Source organism: Argopecten irradians, chromosome 8 (genome assembly GCF_041381155.1).
Source record: "Argopecten irradians isolate NY chromosome 8, Ai_NY, whole genome shotgun sequence".
Taxonomy (NCBI): Eukaryota; Metazoa; Mollusca; class Bivalvia; order Pectinida; family Pectinidae; genus Argopecten; species Argopecten irradians.
Window position 1 is genome coordinate 10,202,175 of NC_091141.1, and position 25,171 is coordinate 10,227,345.

Sequence of the window (25,171 nt, forward strand, 5' to 3'; positions counted from 1 at the left end):
AGAACACTTTATAGTTGGTAGCCGTTTATTATTCAATGACCTCCATATAATGCCATATATATGATAATTAAACATAGACGTTGACTATTGTCTACTAGGATAATTATTCAGTAAACTATTGAACTAGTATGTTTAATTTTTATATTTCAATCATTGTCACATAGATAGTTTCAAACCTTCATGTGAAAAGTTTCATTTTGTGAAGTTATGAAAGAAAACATAGTTGTTGGTATTTTAAAAAAAAAAGTGTAAATTAAAACACAAGAATTTTACAATGGGATTAACATTTACAATAAGGTAAAAATGATACATAATTATACATATAATGTATAGCATAAGACTCTTAATATGCCTCACAAATAATTTCATGTACAATTTGTATTCTATCAATAACGCCATTTTCACCTGCGTTGATGATTGACTTATCATTAATTGTTATTAGAGGTTCAAACTTTAATCTTATTTTTAAAATAGTTTCAGGGTAGACACACAATTATGTAATCATCTTTTACCGACCTGGTCTTGGTTAAGACCTGATGTTTGAATACGTAATCATTTACATCTTTACCTCAGAAATAGGATACCTTAATGTATCATGCCATGCTGACGTTCTTCTTCTGTCATTAATTCTAACCATTCCCATAAATATACTGGATGTAGAACCTGTTTCACACGATGGAAGACATGTACATTAAAGCTAGCGCACTATACTTCATTGTATGAATTACTGAAACTTGTTGTCAACATGTTCTGCCGTTTCCGATTCCGATTGGTAACTAGTGTAACATTGCTATGTGTATCTCTCCTTGTTTGGCTGCTGGTTTTATCATCACGGAACTTCAGCTCCGGATCGGAAACTACGTGGATTTTCCAGCAATTTGGCCAAGTTTTATATGAATCGAATCGTCCTCACAAACAGGTGCTGCCGTTAAACGTAAAAGGTAATTACTGTATAGTTCTTATTTGCTGCGAATTAATCCTACAAAATTACGTATTTTCTCGAACTTGAATATCTGCGTATATACAGAAAGTATGATAAATAACAGAACCTGCTTAACTTGTTAATGTAAGAAACGAAAATTTTTCTATCGAAATTAAACAAAAACACCTATCTTGGATATCACACGAAGAAAACTCAATAAGATATCTACTTACCTATCTTGGATATCACACGAAGAAAACTCAATAAGATATCTACTAACCTATCTTTGATATCACACGAAGAAACCCAAATAAGATCTCTACTAACCTATCTTGTATATCACACGAAGAAACCCAAATAAGATATCTACTAACCTATCTTGTATATCACACGAAGAAACCCAAATAAGATCTCTACTAACCTATCTTGTATATCACACGAAGAAACCACCCAATAAGATATCTACTAACCTATCTTTGATATCACACGAAGAAAACCCAAAAAATATCTACTCACCTATCTTGGATATCACACGAAGAAACCCAAATAAGATCTCTACTAACCTATCTTGTATATCACACGAAGAAACCCAAATAAGATATCTACTAACCTATCTTGTATATCACACGAAGAAACCCAAATAAGATCTCTACTAACCTATCTTGTATATCACACGAAGAAACCCAAATAAGATCTCTACTAACCTATCTTGTATATCACACGAAGAAAACTCAATAAGATATCTACTTACCTATCTTGGATATCACACGAAGAAAACTCAATAAGATATCTACTTACCTATCTTGGATATCACACGAAGAAAACTCAATAAGATATCTACTAACCTGTCATGGATATCACACGAAGAAACCCCAATAAGATATCTACTAACCTATCTTTGATATCACACGAAGAAAACCCAAAAAGATATTTACTTACCTATCTTGTATATCACACGAAGAAACCCAAATAAGATCTCTACTAACCTATCTTTGATATCACACGAAGAAACCCAAATAAGATCTCTACTAACCTATCTTGTATATCACACGAAGAAACCCAAATAAGATCTCTACTAACCTATCTTGTATATCACACGAAGAAACCCAAATAAGATCTCTACTTACCTATCATGGATATCACACGAAGAAACCCAAATAAGATCTCTACTTACCTATCATGGATATCACACGAAGAAACCCAAATAAGATCTCTACTAACCTATCTTTGATATCACACGAAGAAACCCAAATAAGATCTCTACTAACCTATCTTGTATATCACACGAAGAAACCCAAATAAGATATCTACTAACCTATCTTGTATATCACACGAAGAACCCCCCCCCCCCCCCAATAAGATATCTACTAACCTATCTTGGATATCACAGTCATTTTAATCAATAGATACAGTATACAAGATTCTTGCCTGTGGCGAGATGAAATGCGTGAATTGCAGCTCTATATACGTCATTAAAGATTCACTTTTATTTGGCGTTTCATCTTTTAATCTTGAACCTTGAGGAAGGTGAGTGACTAGTGATTTGGCCAAATCACTGCTCAGCTGTTGATAGCTTCCCGTTCATACCTTATCTCTTTCCTCACAGCCAACTAGATGGCTTCATTGTTATTCTTAACAGTCAATCATTCAAGGACGTTCAATGTGCAGATCCCGCCGTCCCTTTGGCCTACTCAAATCACTTCCCCATGTAAACTTCAGTTTTATCATGACCAATTATTCACCTGCTATGGTCGGATGAGAACATGAAGTCGTAGAGTTGTGTTGGTGATACCTGGATAACACTCACTATTCATATTTTCTTTTATTTTCAACACTGCAGCAGTCTTTTCTTCCTCCAATGCGGTGTGCGAGTCTTAGAGTACCCTTTGCATTGGCTTTTACGTTTTTGTTTCTAAGATGTACTTTATATCAAATGCATAATTATCATCTCGACATATGTACACACACACATATATATAGCTATATTGCCTTAAGTGTATTTCTATAAAGAATTGATGAAATTCTTAATGAAGCATAGATTTGCCCAAGTTATGGTAGCCATCTTGGATTTGGCAGCTAACTTGATATTTTGCGGCTTGTATTTCTTTAATATCGATGATAAATCAATTATGTTCATAGTGTGTAGTTGTAATAAAAAGCTAATAAAAACTCATAATTTTAATGACATTTAAAAATAAATATACCGTATATACATGGTTGCCATATAGGACATGTCGGCCATGTTGGATTTTGCGGCCATATTGAAGTATTGCGACAAACATTTCTTTTAGTATAACGATAAATTTATTTATGTTCATTGTGTGCAAAAAGAGCTAAAAACCATACTTTCAATGATATTTTAAAACAAATATCATATATACATGGTAGCCATATTGCATAATGCGGCCATGTTAGATTTGGCGGCCATCTTGAAAACAAATTGCTTGGACCACATAAAAATTGTTTGGGTACTGATGCCCTACATTCCTGCAAAGTTTCATGTTATTACTGCAAAACCCACAATTCTGGCAGACATGTATATAGATTCCTAAATTGAACCAAATGTTAATATTGTTATTTGATATAATCTTAATTATCTACAAAATTATTGATCTATTGTAGATACTTTGAAGATGCTACCGAACTGTCCGAATGAAAATGGAAACAAATGGAATTTCAAATGTATAGTCAAATGCCAAGATCCATCACTCATTGTTGTCAAAACTCATACTCGACCAAAATTACCAATCAGGTGCAAAGATATTTCTGTGGAAGGAGTAATAAGATCGGAATTTTCAGTGCCCGTGTATAATTTTACAGATAAATGTCTGAGAAATGAACTTTATATTCAGTGCTCGGACGGACAACCCGTATCGAATATTGTGCATTACATCTTCTTTGGTATGCAAAACCTCTCATTTGTCCAATTCCTCAGCATTTGGAGTATCCATACCATACAGAAGCCATGTGTTATTCTCGTCCACGGTGATACACAGCTCTCAGGACCATATTGGACCTACCTCGTACGAGCCATACCTAATATAATCCGTGTAAGGAGAATGCCTCCTACACACATATTTGGGATTCCAATAAAGTTGGTTGAACACCAAGCTGATGTAGCGAGACTGGAGGCTGTTAAAGGTAAGTCCAGTTTGCAAATTATCATTGATCTAGTCAAATTTGTAGTCATCTCCCTGTGGATCCGATTCCAAATAATTTTTAATTGTCCCTTCTTGCAAAATATACCACAACAATAGCGATTGAAACATGTATTTTAAAAATAGTAATCACCCCTTCATTAATCTTACAGTAAAATATTTAGTACATCTTTGTTACTAGAAGTACTTATGAGAAACATTTTTAGAGTATATGGAAGTCATCAAAACAATGTAGAATAATGTAGTTAGCATATTTATTTTGTAGTTTTTTTTATGTTTTTTAAAATCTTTTATGAGTTTATTTTTTGTCCTTTTTTTCTTTTAAAACCCGTGCGTGTGTTCTTGTGTAGTTGATTGTCAATATTACTGGCGATCATTTCTACTTTTATTTAATAATTATCGTTATTGGTATCAGTTAAGTGTTTTTGAACAAGTGTTTATCATGCAATGAAGCCTCGTGACGTCATAGTTGTAAAATTGCAATAAAACGTCGAGGTATGTAAGAAAAATACTCTTTCATAAGTGGATATGAAGGATAGTGATATTCTACCCTCGGGATGCAAAACCCTCGGCAAGCCTCGGGTTTTACTACATTTTGTGACCCTCGGATAGAATATCCCTATCCTTCATAACCACATATGAAAGAGTCTTATAATATAACATGTTAAACCAGTTTTACAACTTACAACAACAGGTTTCGTTTTATACTGCATCATTCCATGCCCTGGAAATTGACGTTTATTGCCACATATGCTACACTTTCCGTCAAAATATTTAGTTACCGGTAGTATTGATATGCACAAGATCGTTTTAATGTCATCCATTTCTATTGCTGGAGAGTTTTAATTCGTATTTAGAGATTGCATAATGCAGGATGTCAAATTATAGTCTGGGTAACTTTTATTAAACAATTGAAATCATTGTAATGAATAATATATATATAATTATGAGTAGTTAACTTTATGTCCTCATTCTGAAACCTGGTATAATATTAAATGTCAATTAAGAAAAATATTCAACCAACGAGAGTGAAAAAAATACCATATCCAACAATAATGTCCCGTTTTCGCCACAACGGAATCGTGGGAAAGAGGATAGTCTTCTGTGTACATGTTGACACGGAATTCACTATAGGAAAAAAAAGTAAAATAATGAAAAGTAGGTACGGTATACTTTTCTCGACACCATATTGTAACGATTGGTGTCGTTTTAAGCGGCGATCAGATGTAATTCCATGAAGACATTAACAACAGAAAAATGTTATGCAAATTTAGAATTATTGATAATCTATAAGATCCATTATTGATAAAATGTTTTTGATGTTATTGTTGTTAGATTTGCATATTTTCGAAACTAGATTTTGAAATATAACGTGAATAATCAATAGCATGATAAAATTTTAAAATACTGACAATTTGTAATGGGGTGTCCAAATGTGTCTTCAGGTGTGAATGGGATTCAATAATTTTAGTTTATAAACGCCATGATAACAGAGTCAAAATTCGTGATAAACTACATTAAATTACACTACCTTTAAGATCACAGCGCTAGGATAAATATCGCATCTCTTCATTGTAATTATAAATGTTTTCCATGCGTTTCAATTAATGGGTAGTTTATAATTTGACAGAGTTTGGAGGAATATACATGGACACCGATGAGATACTGATCCGGTCTCTGGACCCTCTGAGGAAATACAACTTCACACTGAGTCACGAACTTGACATTAATCTAAGTAATGGACTGATTATGTCAGCCCGAAATGCTTCCTTCCTGAATGTGTGGTACAACGAATATGCAACGTTCGATGGTGTGGTATGGGCACACCATTCTACCATTGTACCATACCAACTCTCACAGAAATACCCGCATTTGATACATATTGAAAAGAAAACATTCGTGAATCCAGACTATACTAATGTTGATATGATTTTCAAGGAAAATTTTAACTGGAGCAACAACTATGCTATCCACCTGTATATCAGGTATTACAAAGTAGAACATAACTTTACCGATATTCGTCACCTTAATACTACTCTGGGATCTGTTGCTAGACATGTTTTATATGGCATTAAAGAACTCTGCTCTGACTAAATGCAATGAAAATGACTGCTGTGAGAATGTGTTTGTGTTTACTTGAAAGTAATTGAAAATAATTTAGCTTGTAAAATGGCTGCATAGGCGCTTGGAAACTCTCCTGGAAGCATAGAACTATAAAGAGTCATCTTTTGATAGTGTATCCGCATTATGTATAAGACCTCATGTACAATAAATCATCGGTAGACATTATACATTATGTAAAAGACATTATGAATAAGAAATCATCATAAGAAAGTATATATTATGTATGTGAAATTATCATTAGCTATTACACATTATGTACATGTAGAGGACATTATGTGTAAAAATCATTATTAGACATTATGCATTATGTGTAAGACATTATGTGTAAGAAATGATCATAAGCGTAATACATTATGTAAAAGACATTATGTATAAGAAATCATCATTAGACATTATGTGTTATATATAAGATTCATCATTAGACATCACACATTATGTATAAGACATTATGTATAAGAAATCATCATTAGCCATTATGCATTATGTACATGTAGAAGACATTACGTGTAAAAAATCATCATTAGACTCTATGCATTATGTGTAAGACATTATGTGTAAGAATTGATCATTAGACATTATGCATTATGTATCGGAAATCATCAGTAGAGTTTATACATTATGTATAAGACATCATATATAAGAAATCATCATTAGACATTATACAATATGAATAAAACATCATGTATAAAAAACATCATTAGATATTATACATTATTAAAAGAAATGATCATTGTACATTATGTATAAGACATTATGTATAAGAAATCATCGTAAGACATTATTCATTATATAAAAATTATCAATAAACATTATACATTATGTACAAGAAATCATTATTAGACATTATACATAATGTATAAGACGTTTTGTATTCATGTATAATTATCACCAAACATAACTCACATTTTACTTCAAACTCGATAGCCAATCCTAAATTGATAGTACGTAGTATGCTGTTAATTGATGAATAAAACATTGTATAAACTAAAAATTCACCTCAATCACGAAACACTGTGTAGTTATCAATGGTAGCATTACTATTGCCTGTGAAAGCATTCTCGATCCCATTAGTTAAGGGATATTACAAAAAACACGTGTGCAGACGTTATTCCTTAGAACTGAATTAAAAGAATCGTTCACTTCTTTGTGGTAAGACAGAATAATTCAACCCGAGGGGTAGATTCTTAGATTTGTAATTGTTAAATTGCAATTGACTATTTAATCAGATAAAACACGTATAATGTACAATTCTAGTGATCCTTTTTCAAGAATGTTTTATCCATAATCAATACATAACGTCAGTGTATTTACGTCACAATAACGTGCGGTTTACGCCCCATTCTTGGATTTTTTTATAGTGGTATAGAAAAAATCAGCCAATCAGTTCGCGCAAAAATCTCCCCTATCTTGTCTTTGCCCTAGGATGAAATAGAAAAATCTAACACCGGTAAAATTACGGATATCAATGTCCGGGGTTAGAGAGAAATACGTGTATTTATAGATTGAATGAATAAGATTCACAAAAAAATAATAAACGTCGACAAACCTGGAATTTCCCGCTAGATCAGTTTTAAAGCTGTGGTGGTGTGACTTTGAGCTGTTGATCAATCAAAGGAGACTGTTATTTTTTGTGATCGGAAACCAGTGCTCTGACATTTTACCACAAGCCCTCCACCTCTGAGTTGCAACTTCGACGAATCCTAGTGGGGCAGATGAGATTCTGACAAACCAAACCAAAGATGTGAGTGGACATGCGCTAGTTATTGATATTTCGCTCATTTGTAATTTATGCTTAAAAATGCGTGTTTGAATTAGCCATAATGATGCATGTAAATACGCAAAAGTAGTTTTGTTTTAAGTCGCCATAATGAATTACATAATTCCGCTATAGAAGTTTTGTTTGAAGTCGCCATAATGAAGTACATAATTCCGCTATAGAAGTTTTGTTTGAAGTCGCCATAATGAAGTACATAATTCCGCTATAGAAGTTTTGTTTGAAGTCGCCATAATGAAGTACATAATTCCGCTATAGAAGTTTTGTTTGAAGTCGCCATAATGAAGTACATAATTCCGCTATAGAAGTTTTGTTTGAAGTCGCCATAATGAAGTACATAATTCCGCTATAGAAGTTTTGTTTTAAGTCGCCATAATGAATTACATAATTCCGCTATAGAAGTTTTTGTTTGAAGTCGCCATAATGAATTACATAATTCCGCTATAGAAGTTTTGTTTTAAGTCGCCATAATGAAGTACATAATTCCGCTATAGAAGTTTTGTTTGAAGTCGCCATAATGAAGTACATAATTCCGCTATAGAAGTTTTGTTTTAAGTCGCCATAATGAAGTACATAATTCCGCTATAGAAGTTTTGTTTTAAGTCGCCATAATGAAGTACATAATTCCGCTATAGAAGTTTTGTTTTAAGTCGCCATAATGAAGTACATAATTCCGCTATAGTAGTTTTGTTTTAAGTCGCCATAATGAATTACATAATTCCGCTATAGAAGTTTTGTTTGAAGTCGCCATAATGAATTACATAATTCCGCTATAGAAGTTTTGTTTGAAGTCGCCATAATGAAGTACATAATTCCGCTATAGAAGTTTTGTTTGAAGTCGCCATAATGAATAACATAATTCCGCTATAGAAGTTTTGTTTGAAGTCGCCATAATGAATTACATAATTCCGCTATAGAAGTTTTGTTTGAAGTCGCCATAATGAAGTACATAATTCCGCTATAGTAGTTTTGTTTTAAGTCGCCATAATGAATTACATAATTCCGCTATAGAAGTTTTGTTTAAGTCGCCATAATGAATTACATAATTCCGCTATAGAAGTTTTGTTTGAAGTCGCCATAATGAATTACATAATTCCGCTATAGAAGTTTTGTTTGAAGTCGCCATAATGAATTACATAATTCCGCTATAGAAGTTTTGTTTGAAGTCGCCATAATGAATTACATAATTCCGCTATAGAAGTTTTGTTTGAAGTCGCCATAATGAATTACATAATTCCGCTATAGAAGTTTTGTTTGAAGTCGCCATAATGAATTACATAATTCCGCTATAGAAGTTTTGTTTGAAGTCGCCATAATGAAGTACATAATTCCGCTATAGAAGTTTTGTTTGAAGTCGCCATAATGAATTACATAATTCCGCTATAGAAGTTTTGTTTGAAGTCGCCATAATGAATTACATAATTCCGCTATAGAAGTTTTGTTTGAAGTCGCCATAATGAATTACATAATTCCGCTATAGAAGTTTTGTTTGAAGTCGCCATAATGAATTACATAATTCCGCTATAGAAGTTTTGTTTGAAGTCGCCATAATGAATTACATAATTCCGCTATAGAAGTTTTGTTTGAAGTCGCCATAATGAATTACATAATTCCGCTATAGAAGTTTTGTTTGAAGTCGCCATAATGAATTACATAATTCCGCTATAGAAGTTTTGTTTGAAGTCGCCATAATGAATTACATAATTCCGCTATAGAAGTTTTGTTTGAAGTCGCCATAATGAATTACATAATTCCGCTATAGAAGTTTTGTTTGAAGTCGCCATAATGAATTACATAATTCCGCTATAGAAGTTTTGTTTGAAGTCGCCATAATGAATTACATAATTCCGCTATAGAAGTTTTGTTTTGAAGTCGCCATAATGAAGTACATAATTCCGCTATAGAAGTTTTGTTTGAAGTCGCCATAATGAAGTACATAATTCCGCTATAGAAGTTTTGTTTGAAGTCGCCATAATGAATTACATAATTCCGCTATAGAAGTTTTGTTTGAAGTCGCCATAATGAATTACATAATTCCGCTATAGAAGTTTTGTTTGAAGTCGCCATAATGAATTACATAATTCCGCTATAGAAGTTTTGTTTGAAGTCGCCATAATGAAGTACATAATTCCGCTATAGAAGTTTTGTTTGAAGTCGCCATAATGAATTACATAATTCCGCTATAGAAGTTTTGTTTGAAGTCGCCATAATGAATTACATAATTCCGCTATAGAAGTTTTGTTTGAAGTCGCCATAATGAATTACATAATTCCGCTATAGAAGTTTTGTTTGAAGTCGCCATAATGAATTACATAATTCCGCTATAGAAGTTTTGTTTGAAGTCGCCATAATGAATTACATAATTCCGCTATAGAAGTTTTGTTTGAAGTCGCCATAATGAATTACATAATTCCGCTATAGAAGTTTTGTTTGAAGTCGCCATAATGAATTACATAATTCCGCTATAGAAGTTTTGTTTGAAGTCGCCATAATGAAGTACATAATTCCGCTATAGAAGTTTTGTTTGAAGTCGCCATAATGAATTACATAATTCCGCTATAGAAGTTTTGTTTGAAGTCGCCATAATGAAGTACATAATTCCGCTATAGAAGTTTTGTTTGAAGTCGCCATAATGAATTACATAATTCCGCTATAGAAGTTTTGTTTGAATCGCCATAATGAAGTACATAATTCCGCTATAGAAGTTTTGTTTGAAGTCGCCATAATGAAGTACATAATTCCGCTATAGAAGTTTTGTTTTGAAGTCGCCATAATGAAGTACATAATTCCGCTATAGAAGTTTTGTTTTAAGTCGCCATAATGAAGTACATAATTCCGCTATAGAAGTTTTGTTTTAAGTCGCCATAATGAAGTACATAATTCCGCTATAGAAGTTTTGTTTTAAGTCGCCATAATGAATTACATAATTCCGCTATAGAAGTTTTGTTTTGAAGTCGCCATAATGAATTACATAATTCCGCTATAGAAGTTTTGTTTGAAGTCGCCATAATGAATTACATAATTCCGCTATAGAAGTTTTGTTTGAAGTCGCCATAATGAATTACATAATTCCGCTATAGAAGTTTTGTTTGAAGTCGCCATAATGAATTACATAATTCCGCTATAGAAGTTTTGTTTGAAGTCGCCATAATGAATTACATAATTCCGCTATAGAAGTTTTGTTTGAAGTCGCCATAATGAATTACATAATTCCGCTATAGAAGTTTTTTTTGAAGTCGCCATAATGAATTACATAATTCCGCTATAGAAGTTTTGTTTGAAGTCGCCATAATGAATTACATAATTCCGCTATAGAAGTTTTGTTTGAAGTCGCCATAATGAATTACATAATTCCGCTATAGAAGTTTTGTTTGAAGTCGCCATAATGAATTACATAATTCCGCTATAGAAGTTTTGTTTGAAGTCGCCATAATGAATTACATAATTCCGCTATAGAAGTTTTGTTTGAAGTCGCCATAATGAATTACATAATTCCGCTATAGAAGTTTTGTTTGAAGTCGCCATAATGAAGTACATAATTCCGCTATAGAAGTTTTGTTTGAAGTCGCCATAATGAATTACATAATTCCGCTATAGAAGTTTTGTTTGAAGTCGCCATAATGAATTACATAATTCCGCTATAGAAGTTTTGTTTGAAGTCGCCATAATGAATTACATAATTCCGCTATAGAAGTTTTGTTTGAAGTCGCCATAATGAATTACATAATTCCGCTATAGAAGTTTTGTTTGAAGTCGCCATAATGAATTACATAATTCCGCTATAGAAGTTTTGTTTGAAGTCGCCATAATGAATTACATAATTCCGCTATAGAAGTTTTGTTTGAAGTCGCCATAATGAATTACATAATTCCGCTATAGAAGTTTTTGTTTGAAGTCGCCATAATGAATTACATAATTCCGCTATAGAAGTTTTGTTTGAAGTCGCCATAATGAATTACATAATTCCGCTATAGAAGTTTTGTTTGAAGTCGCCATAATGAATTACATAATTCCGCTATAGAAGTTTTGTTTGAAGTCGCCATAATGAAGTACATAATTCCGCTATAGAAGTTTTGTTTGAAGTCGCCATAATGAAGTACATAATTCCGCTATAGAAGTTTTGTTTGAAGTCGCCATAATGAAGTACATAATTCCGCTATAGAAGTTTTGTTTGAAGTCGCCATAATGAAGTACATAATTCCGCTATAGAAGTTTTGTTTGAAGTCGCCATAATGAATACATAATTCCGCTATAGAAGTTTTGTTTGAAGTCGCCATAATGAAGTACATAATTCCGCTATAGAAGTTTTGTTTGAAGTCGCCATAATGAATTACATAATTCCGCTATAGAAGTTTTGTTTGAAGTCGCCATAATGAATTACATAATTCCGCTATAGAAGTTTTGTTTGAAGTCGCCATAATGAATTACATAATTCCGCTATAGAAGTTTTGTTTTAAGTCGCCATAATGAATTACATAATTCCGCTATAGAAGTTTTGTTTGAAGTCGCCATAATGAATTACATAATTCCGCTATAGAAGTTTTGTTTGAAGTTCGCCATAATGAATTACATAATTCCGCTATAGAAGTTTTGTTTGAAGTCGCCATAATGAATTACATAATTCCGCTATAGAAGTTTTGTTTGAAGTCGCCATAATGAATTACATAATTCCGCTATAGAAGTTTTGTTTTGAAGTCGCCATAATGAATTACATAATTCCGCTATAGAAGTTTTGTTTGAAGTCGCCATAATGAATTACATAATTCCGCTATAGAAGTTTTGTTTGAAGTCGCCATAATGAATTACATAATTCCGCTATAGAATGTTTGAAGTCGCCATAATGAATTACATAATTCCGCTATAGAAGTTTTGTTTGAAGTCGCCATAATGAATTACATAATTCCGCTATAGAAGTTTTGTTTGAAGTCGCCATAATGAATTACATAATTCCGCTATAGAAGTTTTGTTTGAAGTCGCCATAATGAATTACATAATTCCGCTATAGAAGTTTTGTTTGAAGTCGCCATAATGAAGTACATAATTCCGCTATAGAAGTTTTGTTTTAAGTCGCCATAATGAATTACATAATTCCGCTATAGAAGTTTTGTTTGAAGTCGCCATAATGAATTACATAATTCCGCTATAGAAGTTTTGTTTGAAGTCGCCATAATGAATTACATAATTCCGCTATAGAAGTTTTGTTTTAAGTCGCCATAATGAATTACATAATTCCGCTATAGAAGTTTTGTTTGAAGTCGCCATAATGAATTACATAATTCCGCTATAGAAGTTTTGTTTGAAGTCGCCATAATGAAGTACATAATTCCGCTATAGAAGTTTTGTTTTGAAGTCGCCATAATGAAGTACATAATTCCGCTATAGAAGTTTTGTTTTAAGTCGCCATAATGAAGTACATAATTCCGCTATAGAAGTTTTGTTTTAAGTCGCCATAATGAAGTACATAATTCCGCTATAGAAGTTTTGTTTGAAGTCGCCATAATGAAGTACATAATTCCGCTATAGAAGTTTTGTTTGAAGTCGCCATAATGAATTACATAATTCCGCTATAGAAGTTTTGTTTGAAGTCGCCATAATGAATTACATAATTCCGCTATAGAAGTTTTGTTTGAAGTCGCCATAATGAATTACATAATTCCGCTATAGAAGTTTTGTTTGAAGTCGCCATAATGAAGTACATAATTCCGCTATAGAAGTTTTGTTTGAAGTCGCCATAATGAATTACATAATTCCGCTATAGAAGTTTTGTTTGAAGTCGCCATAATGAATTACATAATTCCGCTATAGAAGTTTTGTTTGAAGTCGCCATAATGAATTACATAATTCCGCTATAGAAGTTTTGTTTGAAGTCGCCATAATGAATTACATAATTCCGCTATAGAAGTTTTGTTTGAAGTCGCCATAATGAATACATAATCGCTGATTTTGTTAATACATACATAATTCCGCTATAGAAGTTTTGTTTGAAGTCGCCATAATGAATTACATAATTCCGCTATAGAAGTTTTGTTTGAAGTCGCCATAATGAATTACATAATTCCGCTATAGAAGTTTTGTTTGAAGTCGCCATAATGAATTACATAATTCCGCTATAGAAGTTTTGTTTGAAGTCGCCATAATGAATTACATAATTCCGCTATAGAAGTTTTGTTTGAAGTCGCCATAATGAATTACATAATTCCGCTATAGAAGTTTTTTTGTCATTGAAGTCGCCATAATGAAACATATCGCTATAGAAGTTTTGTTTAGTCGCCATAATGAATACATAATTCCGCTATAGAAGTTTTGTTTGAAGTCGCCATAATGAATTACATAATTCCGCTATAGAAGTTTTGTTTGAAGTCGCCATAATGAATTACATAATTCCGCTATAGAAGTTTTGTTTGAAGTCGCCATAATGAATTACATAATTCCGCTATAGAAGTTTTGTTTGAAGTCGCCATAATGAATTACATAATTCCGCTATAGAATTTTGTTTAGAAGTTTTGTTTGAAGTCGCCATAATGAAGTACATAATTCCGCTATAGAAGTTTTGTTTGATGTCGCCATAATGAATTACATAATTCCGCTATATAAGTTTTGTTTGAAGTCGCCATAATGAATTACATAATTCCGCTATAGAAGTTTTGTTTGAAGTCGCCATAATGAAGTACATAGTTCCGCTATAGAAGTTTTGTTTTAAGTCGCCATAATGAATTACATAATTCCGCTATAGAAGTTTTGTTTGAAGTCGCCATAATGAAGTACATAGTTCCGCTATAGAAGTTTTGTTTTAAGTCGCCATAATGAAGTACATAATTCCGCTATAGAAGTTTTGTTTGAAGTCGCCATAATGAAGTACATAATTCCGCTATAGAAGTTTTGTTTGAAGTCGCCATAATGAATTACATAATTCCGCTATAGAAGTTTTGTTTTAAGTCGCCATAATGAATTACATAATTCCGCTATAGAAGTTTTGTTTGAAGTCGCCATAATGAATTACATAATTCCGCTATAGAAGTTTTGTTTGAAGTCGCCATAATGAAGTACATAATTCCGCTATAGAAGTTTTGTTTGAAGTCGCCATAATGAATTACATAATTCCGCTATAGTAGTTTTGTTTTAAGTCGCCATAATGAATTACATAATTCCGCTATAGAAGTTTTGTTTGAAGTCGCCATAATGAATTACATAATTCCGCTATAGAAGTTTTGTTTGAAGTCGCCATAATGAATTACATAATTCCGCTATAGAAGTTTTGTTTGAAGTCGCCATAATGAATTACATAATTCCGCTATAGAAGTTTTGTTTGAAGTCGGCATAATGAATTACATAATTCCGCTATAGAAGTTTTGTTTGAAGTCGCCATAATGAAGTACATAATTCCGCTATAGTAGTTTTGTTTTAAGTCGCCATAATGAATTACATAATTCCGCTATAGAAGTTTTGTTTTAAGTCGCCATAATGAATTACATAATTCCGCTATAGAAGTTTTGTTTGAAGTCGCCATAATGAATTACATAATTCCGCTATAGTAGTTTTGTTTTAAGTCGCCATAATGAATTACATAATTCCGCTATAGAAGTTTTGTTTGAAGTCGCCATAATGAATTACATAATTCCGCTATAGAAGTTTTGTTTGAAGTCGCCATAATGAATTACATAATTCCGCTATAGAAGTTTTGTTTGAAGTCGCCATAATGAAGTACATAATTCCGCTATAGAAGTTTTGTTTGAAGTCGCCATAATGAAGTACATAATTCCGCTATAGAAGTTTTGTTTGAAGTCGCCATAATGAAGTACATAGTTCCGTTAAACTAGTTTACTTTTATTTTGAAACGTAGATTCTGCGTTACGAAGATAAAACACGGATTTACGACTCAAACATGATCTAACGTTTTCCCTGGTGCTGTCACATTTATTTTGTGAATATATATGCGTACCCACTGTTACTTGTATTTTGTTGAAGCTTAATAAAAATAAGTGAAGATAATTCATTAGGAATATTGTTATTATAGTTTGTATAACGTTCGTTTGAACTGTCAAATCATAATGGGACTTTTAATAAAATAATTCATGCCTTACAGTAGGTCTTCTTTACATACACTGTAGTAATAAAATCACATATTTATATAACCTTCAAAGTTTGAAAAAAAAAAATTAAAAAAAATTGCGGCGGTAAACATTAATTGGCCTGAAACCAAACCGGGATTTGCTTATCCATGGAAATTAAAACTAAAAATAGCCATGCCTCGAAAGGGAACAGATTACCTAATACTTATTTTATGCATGTTAGGCACATTTTATTTCTGCGTCAACATTTTTTATGACATTAAAGAGTTACTCGACTTACACGATGAGAAAAGTGCAAATAAACATGCTATAAATTAGTTACGTCATTTGTGATTTTATCAGGGTAAAACATTGTCATATAGACCTACAATTTTGTAAAGGTGTTCTATACGGCAACTCTATGCAGACTGAAAAACTAACACCTCCATTGTCTTTACATATTGTGACTTCCATTCTACCATAGAATCTTCTACCATTAGCTTTTAAATCAAGAGTTCAACATTCGCGTTGGGCAGGTCTGACCATCGAAAGATTATATACGTATCCGGCCCATTATATCTTTCGGAAAGGCTTTAGAGCTAAAATATTGCAACTAGTCTGACCATATCTCATTTGTTTAAAGGTAATTTTCTTGTAATTTTTTTCTCAATTAAACATCTGGATCATGTATTTACCATTCATAGTTTAACAACAAATAGTTCAAGTTTGATATATTTTTATATACAACGTACAATCAAGGTACCTACTCTTGTGTCATTTGCACATTAGAAACTATGCAAGTTAAGGACCAATGACAAGCACCATGGCAGCCATATTGTTTCTAGGCATGGCAAAAATAAACACGATGCACTCTTCTGTTTACTTGAATTTGCCCACAAATAAGTAAATAACAGTTTGTTGTATTGCATTTTATTTTAGATTTCTTAACTTAATAAAGTCAATAAATAAAAGCGGTATTGAACTGCAGATCCACATCCGTAATGGGTGTTTTTTTCTCAAAAAATAAAAGCATATATTTAATGCAGAAATTACCAAAGAATTGCAACTAAATAGTAGAACAAACATTGTTCCTTTAAAACCCAAGTGTCAAAAATTTCCAAATTTTCGGCAACGTGGGCCTGATATTTTCACCCAAAAATGTCGAATAGGAGTTGCAAGATAAACGATAAAATCATCAAGAACCGAGCCACAGCAGACATACGATTGATGTGATTGATATTTACATATACTGCCAGCCTATTATATACTTACTTGTACAGGTAAAGGTTTAATCAACCCAAATATAATTAATTCTTTGAAATGTAAAAGGAGGCTGAAAAACTGAAAGCATAAAATACAGAAATATATACAGGAGGATGAAGTTGTGCACCACTCGCCATATCAGGATATCAGACGCTATAATGTTTTGAATTTCCAGCCAAAATTAAGGCTTGCTGTGCGTAGGTCACATCAGAAAAAGATATTAACGATACGTCGGCTTTATCAGAAGATTTTTTATTGCAAAATGCGCTTGATTTCAACATGGCTACCCTGGTTGGAGTTTGTGCTGAAGGACCCATGTTTTTCTATCTACAATTATATGAGAACCTAGACTTTAATTATAGAACACAATAGCTAATTAATATTCCTTTTTTAATAATACATTACAAAACTTGAGCAAACTTTAACACAGTGGTATATGTAAAATAATTTCTTTGATTGTTCTCTTTATGAGGTGCCCACCAACAGTGCAGCATGTCGTGAGGCCGGAAAGCTAGCTACAGTAGAACTCGGAAGTCACCAATGTCTGTTATAAGGAGTCTAAAGGAGGGTCAGCCATTTTGTATAGTACACATGTGTTTGGTAAACACCTGTGATAGTTGTACAAACAACAAATGAAACCTGGAATTTTGTATCACATTTTGAAGAGTAGGTATGTCCTGAAGGCGTATTTTATCTGCTCTATGTTAACGAAGTTATGTAGATCAAATTAGCAGGTAACGACAAAAATGTAATAAATCTCTACAAAGCTACGTGATCTGTGACTTTAATAGGATTAACCATTGTCACACGCACATTCGTTGTACTTTTTTTCTTTTTTTAAAGTTAAGCCTTATTATATAGAATAACAATATTCAGACTATGCTAATTAGAAATAATACTCCGTGACAAGGAAGGGGATTGTATGGTCATTTACGTAACATAAATCATTTGTTTATGCGTAAAACAAGTTTCTTGTATGTTTTTGTTTTTGTTTTTTTGTAGATCTATGTTTCTTGTATGGGTTATTTTCAATCTATGTTTCTTGTATGGGTTATTTTAGATCTATGTTTCTTGTATGGGTTATTTTAAATCTATGTTTCTTGTATGGGTTATTTTATATCTATGTTAATTGTATGGGTTATTTTAGATGCTTGTTTCTTTGTGGACATAATACAATACACAAGTGAAAATTTTGTCGTATATTATTAGTTTTTGACTATATGTTTATAATAATACCTGAAGTCATTTTGCCTTCAATCGTAACAAGATTTTATGTACTGGTTACGAACTATTTTTGCATCCTTTACTAATTATCTAAGATATTTTCCATGCTATATTAATTATGGAATCGATCTTAGTACCCATTTTACTGTAGACAAAGCAGGAAATGGCGACAATTTTGATTACTTCAAAATACGGGTCGGGTAACTAGCTTAATCTTGCCAACTTTGAAGTTTTCACGTTTAAAATGATTTCTGGATAGGATTTTTTAAATTTGCAATTACTATGAAAATATAGTAAAAAATCACTTGTGTATTTATTATGGCCACTAATTGTTTGTTTTCATCATTTTCATCACTATAAGCTACCCATCGATATTTTTAAGAAATCATCATTGCAATATTTAAGCATTAAACTAGCGCATTATGAAGTGATTGGCATCAATATAGATAAAAAAAATATAGGAAGATAGCTTAATGCCTATATTTTCATTATGAACTCATGATTGGGTTCTCTACGGTAAAATTGTGTTTGTAAGACAAGGTAAATTGTTTGTGAACGACGATATAATCCACATGATGAAACAGTCGTTTTGACGGTGATCAGCTGAGCAATATTGGTGACGTCATAATGGTCACGTTATGGATGTCATTTATACCCACATAACTTCATTTTGGCTTAGTAATTGTGACGAATATTACCATATTACAAGGTATTTTTTTCCTATTTTGAGTGATTTTTTTTATCTTAACCTATTTATTAATCAGTTTTAATTTTTATTACTGTTCCTGTTTTGCTTGATGATTAAACTGATTATGATCCATAAAGATAATACAGCTATCGATTGCCTGTCATGGATTAAGGTTTGTTTTTTAAACATCATATTTATTAAAAGGCAGTTAATTCAAGTGCGGACTCAGTTCAGACGATAAAGAGAGGAAAGCTTGAGGACACGGAGAAAACCCAGCGAATTATGACCTGTGCGTGAAACCTGACAACACGTGTACTCCAATCACCAGGATAAGGTGCGAGTCTTGTGATCAGATCATCCTTGAAACATTCGGCTTTTATGATACCTTTACTCAATGGAATAAACTTCTTTGCTTTTGATAAATAAACTTGAAGATACAGTATAACCCCTCTAACTCGAACCCGGATTCCTCGAATACCCCCTATTCGTCGAACTGGTCGTACGGTTCCGACTGTGTCCCTATATAATCTATTAAACAAAACCCCGGATAGCTCGAACAGCTATTCGTCGATTACCCTTCATTCCTCGAACAGAAATATGTCCCCGTTTCATCAAAAACATAGTTTTACCCATGTATTCGTCGAACAAGGTGTTCGGCCGTTAAGAAATGTTTTTACCTGTGTCACACCTGACTGCACCGACCGACATGGATAATTGCTCATGATCTTGTGTCTATACAGGTGTCGTATCAAGCCTTTAGGTAATTAAGGCATTAGCGGTGTGAGTTTTACCTACCAACATAATCGTAATTCGTTGTTCGATTTTAACTATATTTAAACATTTTAGAAATATGATTTTCAATACGCAGTCAAACAAAACCAAAACAAAACAATGTTGCGACAAAGGATCATGACGCTCATTTCTAATACCAGAGGTACATCACATTTTAAGGCCACTAGTTAACTGTCTAATTGCTCTTAGTGAATCTATTTTAGCATCAGTCAGGGGTGGCAAAACGAGCAATATTATTAGCCTTACATTGCGGGATGCATTAAGCTGAATTCGTAATGCATGTAAAATTCAAGCTTCATATCATATTGCTACTTACTTTCTGACAAAGAGAGTTACGAGAGGACCTATAATGTAACATGTAGTGATAACCTTTTCAGTAATTATATACACACCGGTTTCGATTCCATGCCTACCCCCACAATCAGTCGGGCATAAAAACATAAGCTGAAATGCTTTAAGAGTTAATTTCGCTAAACTGTCTTGAAAACCTAAAACAAAAACAAACTAATCTTGATGATATAAACCTTTACTTATGTTATTGACAATTAAGAGGAATTAGTTAAAGCAAATTGGTCACCATAAAAATTGACTGTAAAAAGAGGTAAAACGGAAGACCAATCTAACTCTGTCCACCAACAAAACTTTTTCATATTCTTCATCAACTCATTTCTCCGGAATGATTATAAAATAATAATTTGTTAGTCAGAGCACAGTTCTTTACGTCCATACAAAACATATCTAGCTACAGAACCAATGGTAGTATTAAGATGGCGTATACCGATAAGGTTTATATCTTGTAAGTTTTAAAGCTGATATACAAATGAATAGCATAACTATAGCCCTAGTTTAAATTTCCATCGAATATAATACTCCTATGACGAAAGTCCGGATTCACAAACGTCTTGTTCTCGACATGTATCAGATGAGGGTACCGTTGTAAAAGTTTGTATGGGAGAATGCATGAGTGATGTGACCATAATGATGTATTGAAGCTCGCGTATTCTTTGTACCAAAGATTCACAAATGGAGCATTTCGGCACGACATAATCAATGCGTTACTTAGATTATCATCAAACTCATGACTCAATGTGAAGTTAAATTTCCTCAGGGGGTCTAGAGACCGGAGCAGTATTTGATCGTTGTCCATGTATATTCCTCCGAAATCTGTCAAATAGAAAGCCCCCATTACATCCAATGATCAACATTCAAAGAATAAAATAGTAGATAGAAAAATAGCATGTACAGATACGTTTCCAAAAATCAATTTATTAAAAACTATTTTAACATAAAAGCGTCTATATCCACGAACGATCATGAATTAACTATGTCAATATATGATAACAATGAAGACATGTGTGCAGTCGACCATGGTAATGAATTTTGAAAAGTGAGATATTCATAAACCTACCTTGTTGTAATAATTAGTTCATTCTCAATCAATACATATATGTAGTTTCTCTAAGAAAAAAGAACCAACTAACCAACGATGAAAGATCTAAGATATTATGATAAGAAATATTTATCGAAATTAACTTCAGAAAACTTAATAAGTTTTTATTTATTAAAATTATCATGTACGCAACTTAAAAGGATTATATAGAAATGTTTCAAATCATCAGCAACCTATGTATCATCGAATGAATTAATATTTGCGTTTTATCAATTGAGAATAGAAAAAAATACAACGTACAATTTTACGGATTTTTTTATCTTACTTCAATTCGTTGAACAACACAGCTTGAGTGTAATTCATTTTTTCACACTGTACACATTACACCTACTATAAACTAAGTTTAAGGTGGATTTCTGAGAGTGAAAAACACAAATATATAACCAAAGAAACATAAAGGACGAACCTCTGACAGCTTCAAGTCTCACTACATCTGATTTGTGTTGAATTCTTGTGATAGGATTTCCAAATATGTTTTCAGGAGGGGTTCTTCTCACATGGATTATATTAGGTATGGCTTGTAAGAGGTAGGTCCACTATGGTCCGGAGAGCTGTGTATCACCGTGGACCAGAATAACACATGGCTTCTGTATGGTATGGATACTCCAAATACTGAGGAATTGGACGAATGAGAGTTTGTAGATACCAAAGAAGATGTAATGCACAATATTCGGTACTGGTTTTCCGTCCGAGCACTGATCGTAGAGGTCATCCCTCAGACATTTATCCATATATTTATACACAGGCACTGATATATATATGCTAATTACTTCCATCAATACCTTTACGTTGCATATAGATTTAATTTTCGGTCGAGTGTAAGTTTCGAGAGTTATAAAAGATGAATTTGCACATTTGACTTTACAATTAAAATTCCATCCACTTCCTTGTTTGTTCGGACACGTTATAAGCCCCGTTAGTTGGTTACCTGAAGTGGATTTGTCAATAGGAACACGTCATGATATTCTTCAAATTGTATGAATCTTTTAATAAACAAAAAGGCGTAGACTTACATGTATGTGGGTTTTTTTCTTAATAATTTGAATCGAGAAATGATACTTAAATATCTTGTGCGACTCATCTATTTTTAGCAATCTTACATATACATTAATGTTGTTATGTAGAAAAATGAGTTCAATGATTTAGGATAATAATTCATCAAATATTATTTTCAAACAAATATCCATAGAAATAAAACAATAAATAAATCAACATGAATGCCTCTTCCTTTGTAAATTTTCGGCCTTTGGTAAATCCATATTAAATAGTCTCAAGTACTTGGTTTTTTATTCTGTGTGTCTGAGAGTATGCAGGATGGGTTGTTCATTTTAATTCCAAGAAAAAGAAGCAAGAAAGGAAAGAAATACGAAAAAAACCAATTTTATTATAAAATATTAAAATTAGTTAATATATTTTGTTCCTTTTCTCTTTTTTTCGTTTAATACTTACCTATTGCATATTATGACGGAGTTTTCCTTACATTCTCTATAAACTCTTCCTTACCAGCTTGGGTGATGTATACTATAATCGGATCTCGAGCAATGATATTGGCTTCATGGCGATGTCTGGTTATATGCTGAACCCGACGATACTGTGCAAAAGATTGTATTACATACAACCAGCCAGATAACAGAGAGCCCGCATACAAATAAAAACCAATCCATCAATCGAACTCGGAAAAGATTGGACATCTTTAAATCATCTATTTTAAAGCTCTGATCCCTGATGATCGTCCTGGTGATATTTTATCGATAGACCAAAATACGACCCAAAATATTAGGGATGAAAAGAACACATGTGATCAGATTCAAAATGGAGAGCAACGTCGACGACTAACCTAAACCTGATATAGATTCTCATTCGCACAGTCACGAAATCTAGCTATTTAACTTGTCACAAAAATTATCATATCTATGTATCGGCACAAAGCTATTAACTATCTTAAATATATTCACAGCCTGAGGTTGTATATATGATTTCAATGGGAAAAAATAATGCCAAAGCCGTAAGTCGTAACAATGAATTTTGTTTTGATACTACGCAACAAACATCATCATAAAAAAGCTGTAAAATAGAATATACAAAAGACCAATTTAAATGTCATATCAAACAAAAACTACTGGACTGTAATTATGTCAGCTGTTAATAAGAGTTGTAACTAGAGTTCAAAATCCATACTCTTACATAAAAAAAGCTTGCGACAAGATTGCTTCAACTATTTACCGCAAGCTTTAGGCAAGCTCACATTTCGTAAGCAGATAAGTTTCCCGCAATTATTTTCAAGAGCTTCTTCATATGTTAAAAGATTTACAAGAAATAACTAGATAAGAGAATTTCGTATTTCTGCACTTCAATTGATGTCGATTTTAAAACTCATCAAACATTAGTTGATTATGATTTACCATTTTAACCACTTATATTTCATTCTTGACAAAATATACATCATCATGCATCCATTTTCTTTCAAAAATGAAAGGGAGACAAGACATTCAGACCTGAACAAGCCGGAGGAAAGGCTGGTCCAGGACTTGGCAATTACATTTCAACAGTCACAAATGTTAAAGTTTGCATTTTGATCACAAAAGATCTGGGAGTAATAGTAGATACAGCCCTCAAATTTAGAAAACACGCAGAGAAGACAGCAAACAAGTAAAACAAATAATAGACGTGGTGACTTTTAACCACATGAATAAGGATATGTTCGTACCACCTTACATACATCACATGGAATACGCAGTGAGTGTATGGAACCCTGTGAACCAATGGAATACTGATAGCAAAGATACAACGTAGAGTAACAAAACTATCTAACTTATCCTCAACGACTAAGGCAAATCACCATTATAGATGAAAAAAGGAAATACTATTCAAACATTTCGGATACTCAAGGAATTATAAAAACTTGTAACAAATTCTTTATAATAAATAAACAGATGAACCAGGGTTAAAACTAACAATCAATAACAAAATAACAAGACAAAAGTTAACAGCAAATTCTTTGAGCAACTTATCAGCGAAAGTGGCGGACAGAGCATCACAATTAGACTAAATAAACACTGTAAGAACCTGGAAATCAAAATGCATCCTGTATGTATATTACGATAAAGAAAAAAAGATAATGTAGAGTTGTTTTAAGAGATTGTCCTACGATTAAGCTGTATATAAATACATTCACTATACAGTGATTGTTGTGTAAATAGACAAGGAGAATGAGAAGAAGAAGAAACCCACCACACCACAACCATCTCCAAAAAGTGTAACTAAAGCAGATCAGGAGACGGAGATGTCTAAATAACAGGGCGGAGCTAGGTATACCAGGTAGGTATTAAAGTAGTTAATCATTATCGTCAGACATAATCATATAAAATCCCAATAATAAGTTATAATTAGGATTAAATTATAATTTGTCTGATAACCTACTATCACTGTCCATCCTTTGGCACTTAAAATAGAAAACTCCCAGGCTTGTTTGACTACAAGGCGTTATTTTCAAAGAGGGAACCCCTCCGCCTATTGTAATCTGTCATGGTTACATTTGTACATGGTTATATCAATGAAAGAAAATCTGACGATAGTAACATAAACTGCTATCAATGATTATTATCAACTTCGCCACGGTGGCATCCTCGATACTCTAGAGGTTACTATCACTGTCCATCCATCAATCTCATAGTGAAACTGGAGGCAGCTCAGGAGAAAAACAATGACCAGTCACAGGCTTGCAGAGA

General features: G+C 32.8%; 1 protein-coding gene and 1 pseudogene across 1 annotated transcript; one reads left to right on the forward strand and one right to left on the reverse strand.

The window, feature by feature from the left end:
- Positions 1 to 447: 447 nt before the first annotated feature.
- Positions 448 to 8,131, forward strand: LOC138329308 (uncharacterized). The gene is made up of 3 exons (XM_069276212.1): positions 448 to 941; positions 3,545 to 4,063; positions 5,711 to 8,131. Exons 1-3 carry the CDS (start codon positions 746 to 748, stop codon positions 6,172 to 6,174), a joined length of 1,179 nt encoding a protein of 392 aa, XP_069132313.1. The 5' UTR covers positions 448 to 745; the 3' UTR covers positions 6,175 to 8,131.
- A 12,407-nt stretch (positions 8,132 to 20,538) lies between these two features.
- On the reverse strand, positions 20,539 to 23,266 carry LOC138328775 (uncharacterized; annotated as a pseudogene).
- Between the last annotated feature and the right edge of the window lie 1,905 nt (positions 23,267 to 25,171).

Excerpts from the sequence above, each read along its gene's own strand:
- LOC138329308 (XM_069276212.1), top strand. The coding sequence starts at position 746 with ATGTTCTGCCGTTTCCGATTCCGATTGGTAACTAGTGTAACATTGCTA. Across the intron at positions 942-3,544 it reads GCTGCCGTTAAACGTAAAAG|ATACTTTGAAGATGCTACCG; the intron begins GTAATTACTGTA and ends GATCTATTGTAG. Across the intron at positions 4,064-5,710 it reads GAGACTGGAGGCTGTTAAAG|AGTTTGGAGGAATATACATG; the intron begins GTAAGTCCAGTT and ends ATAATTTGACAG.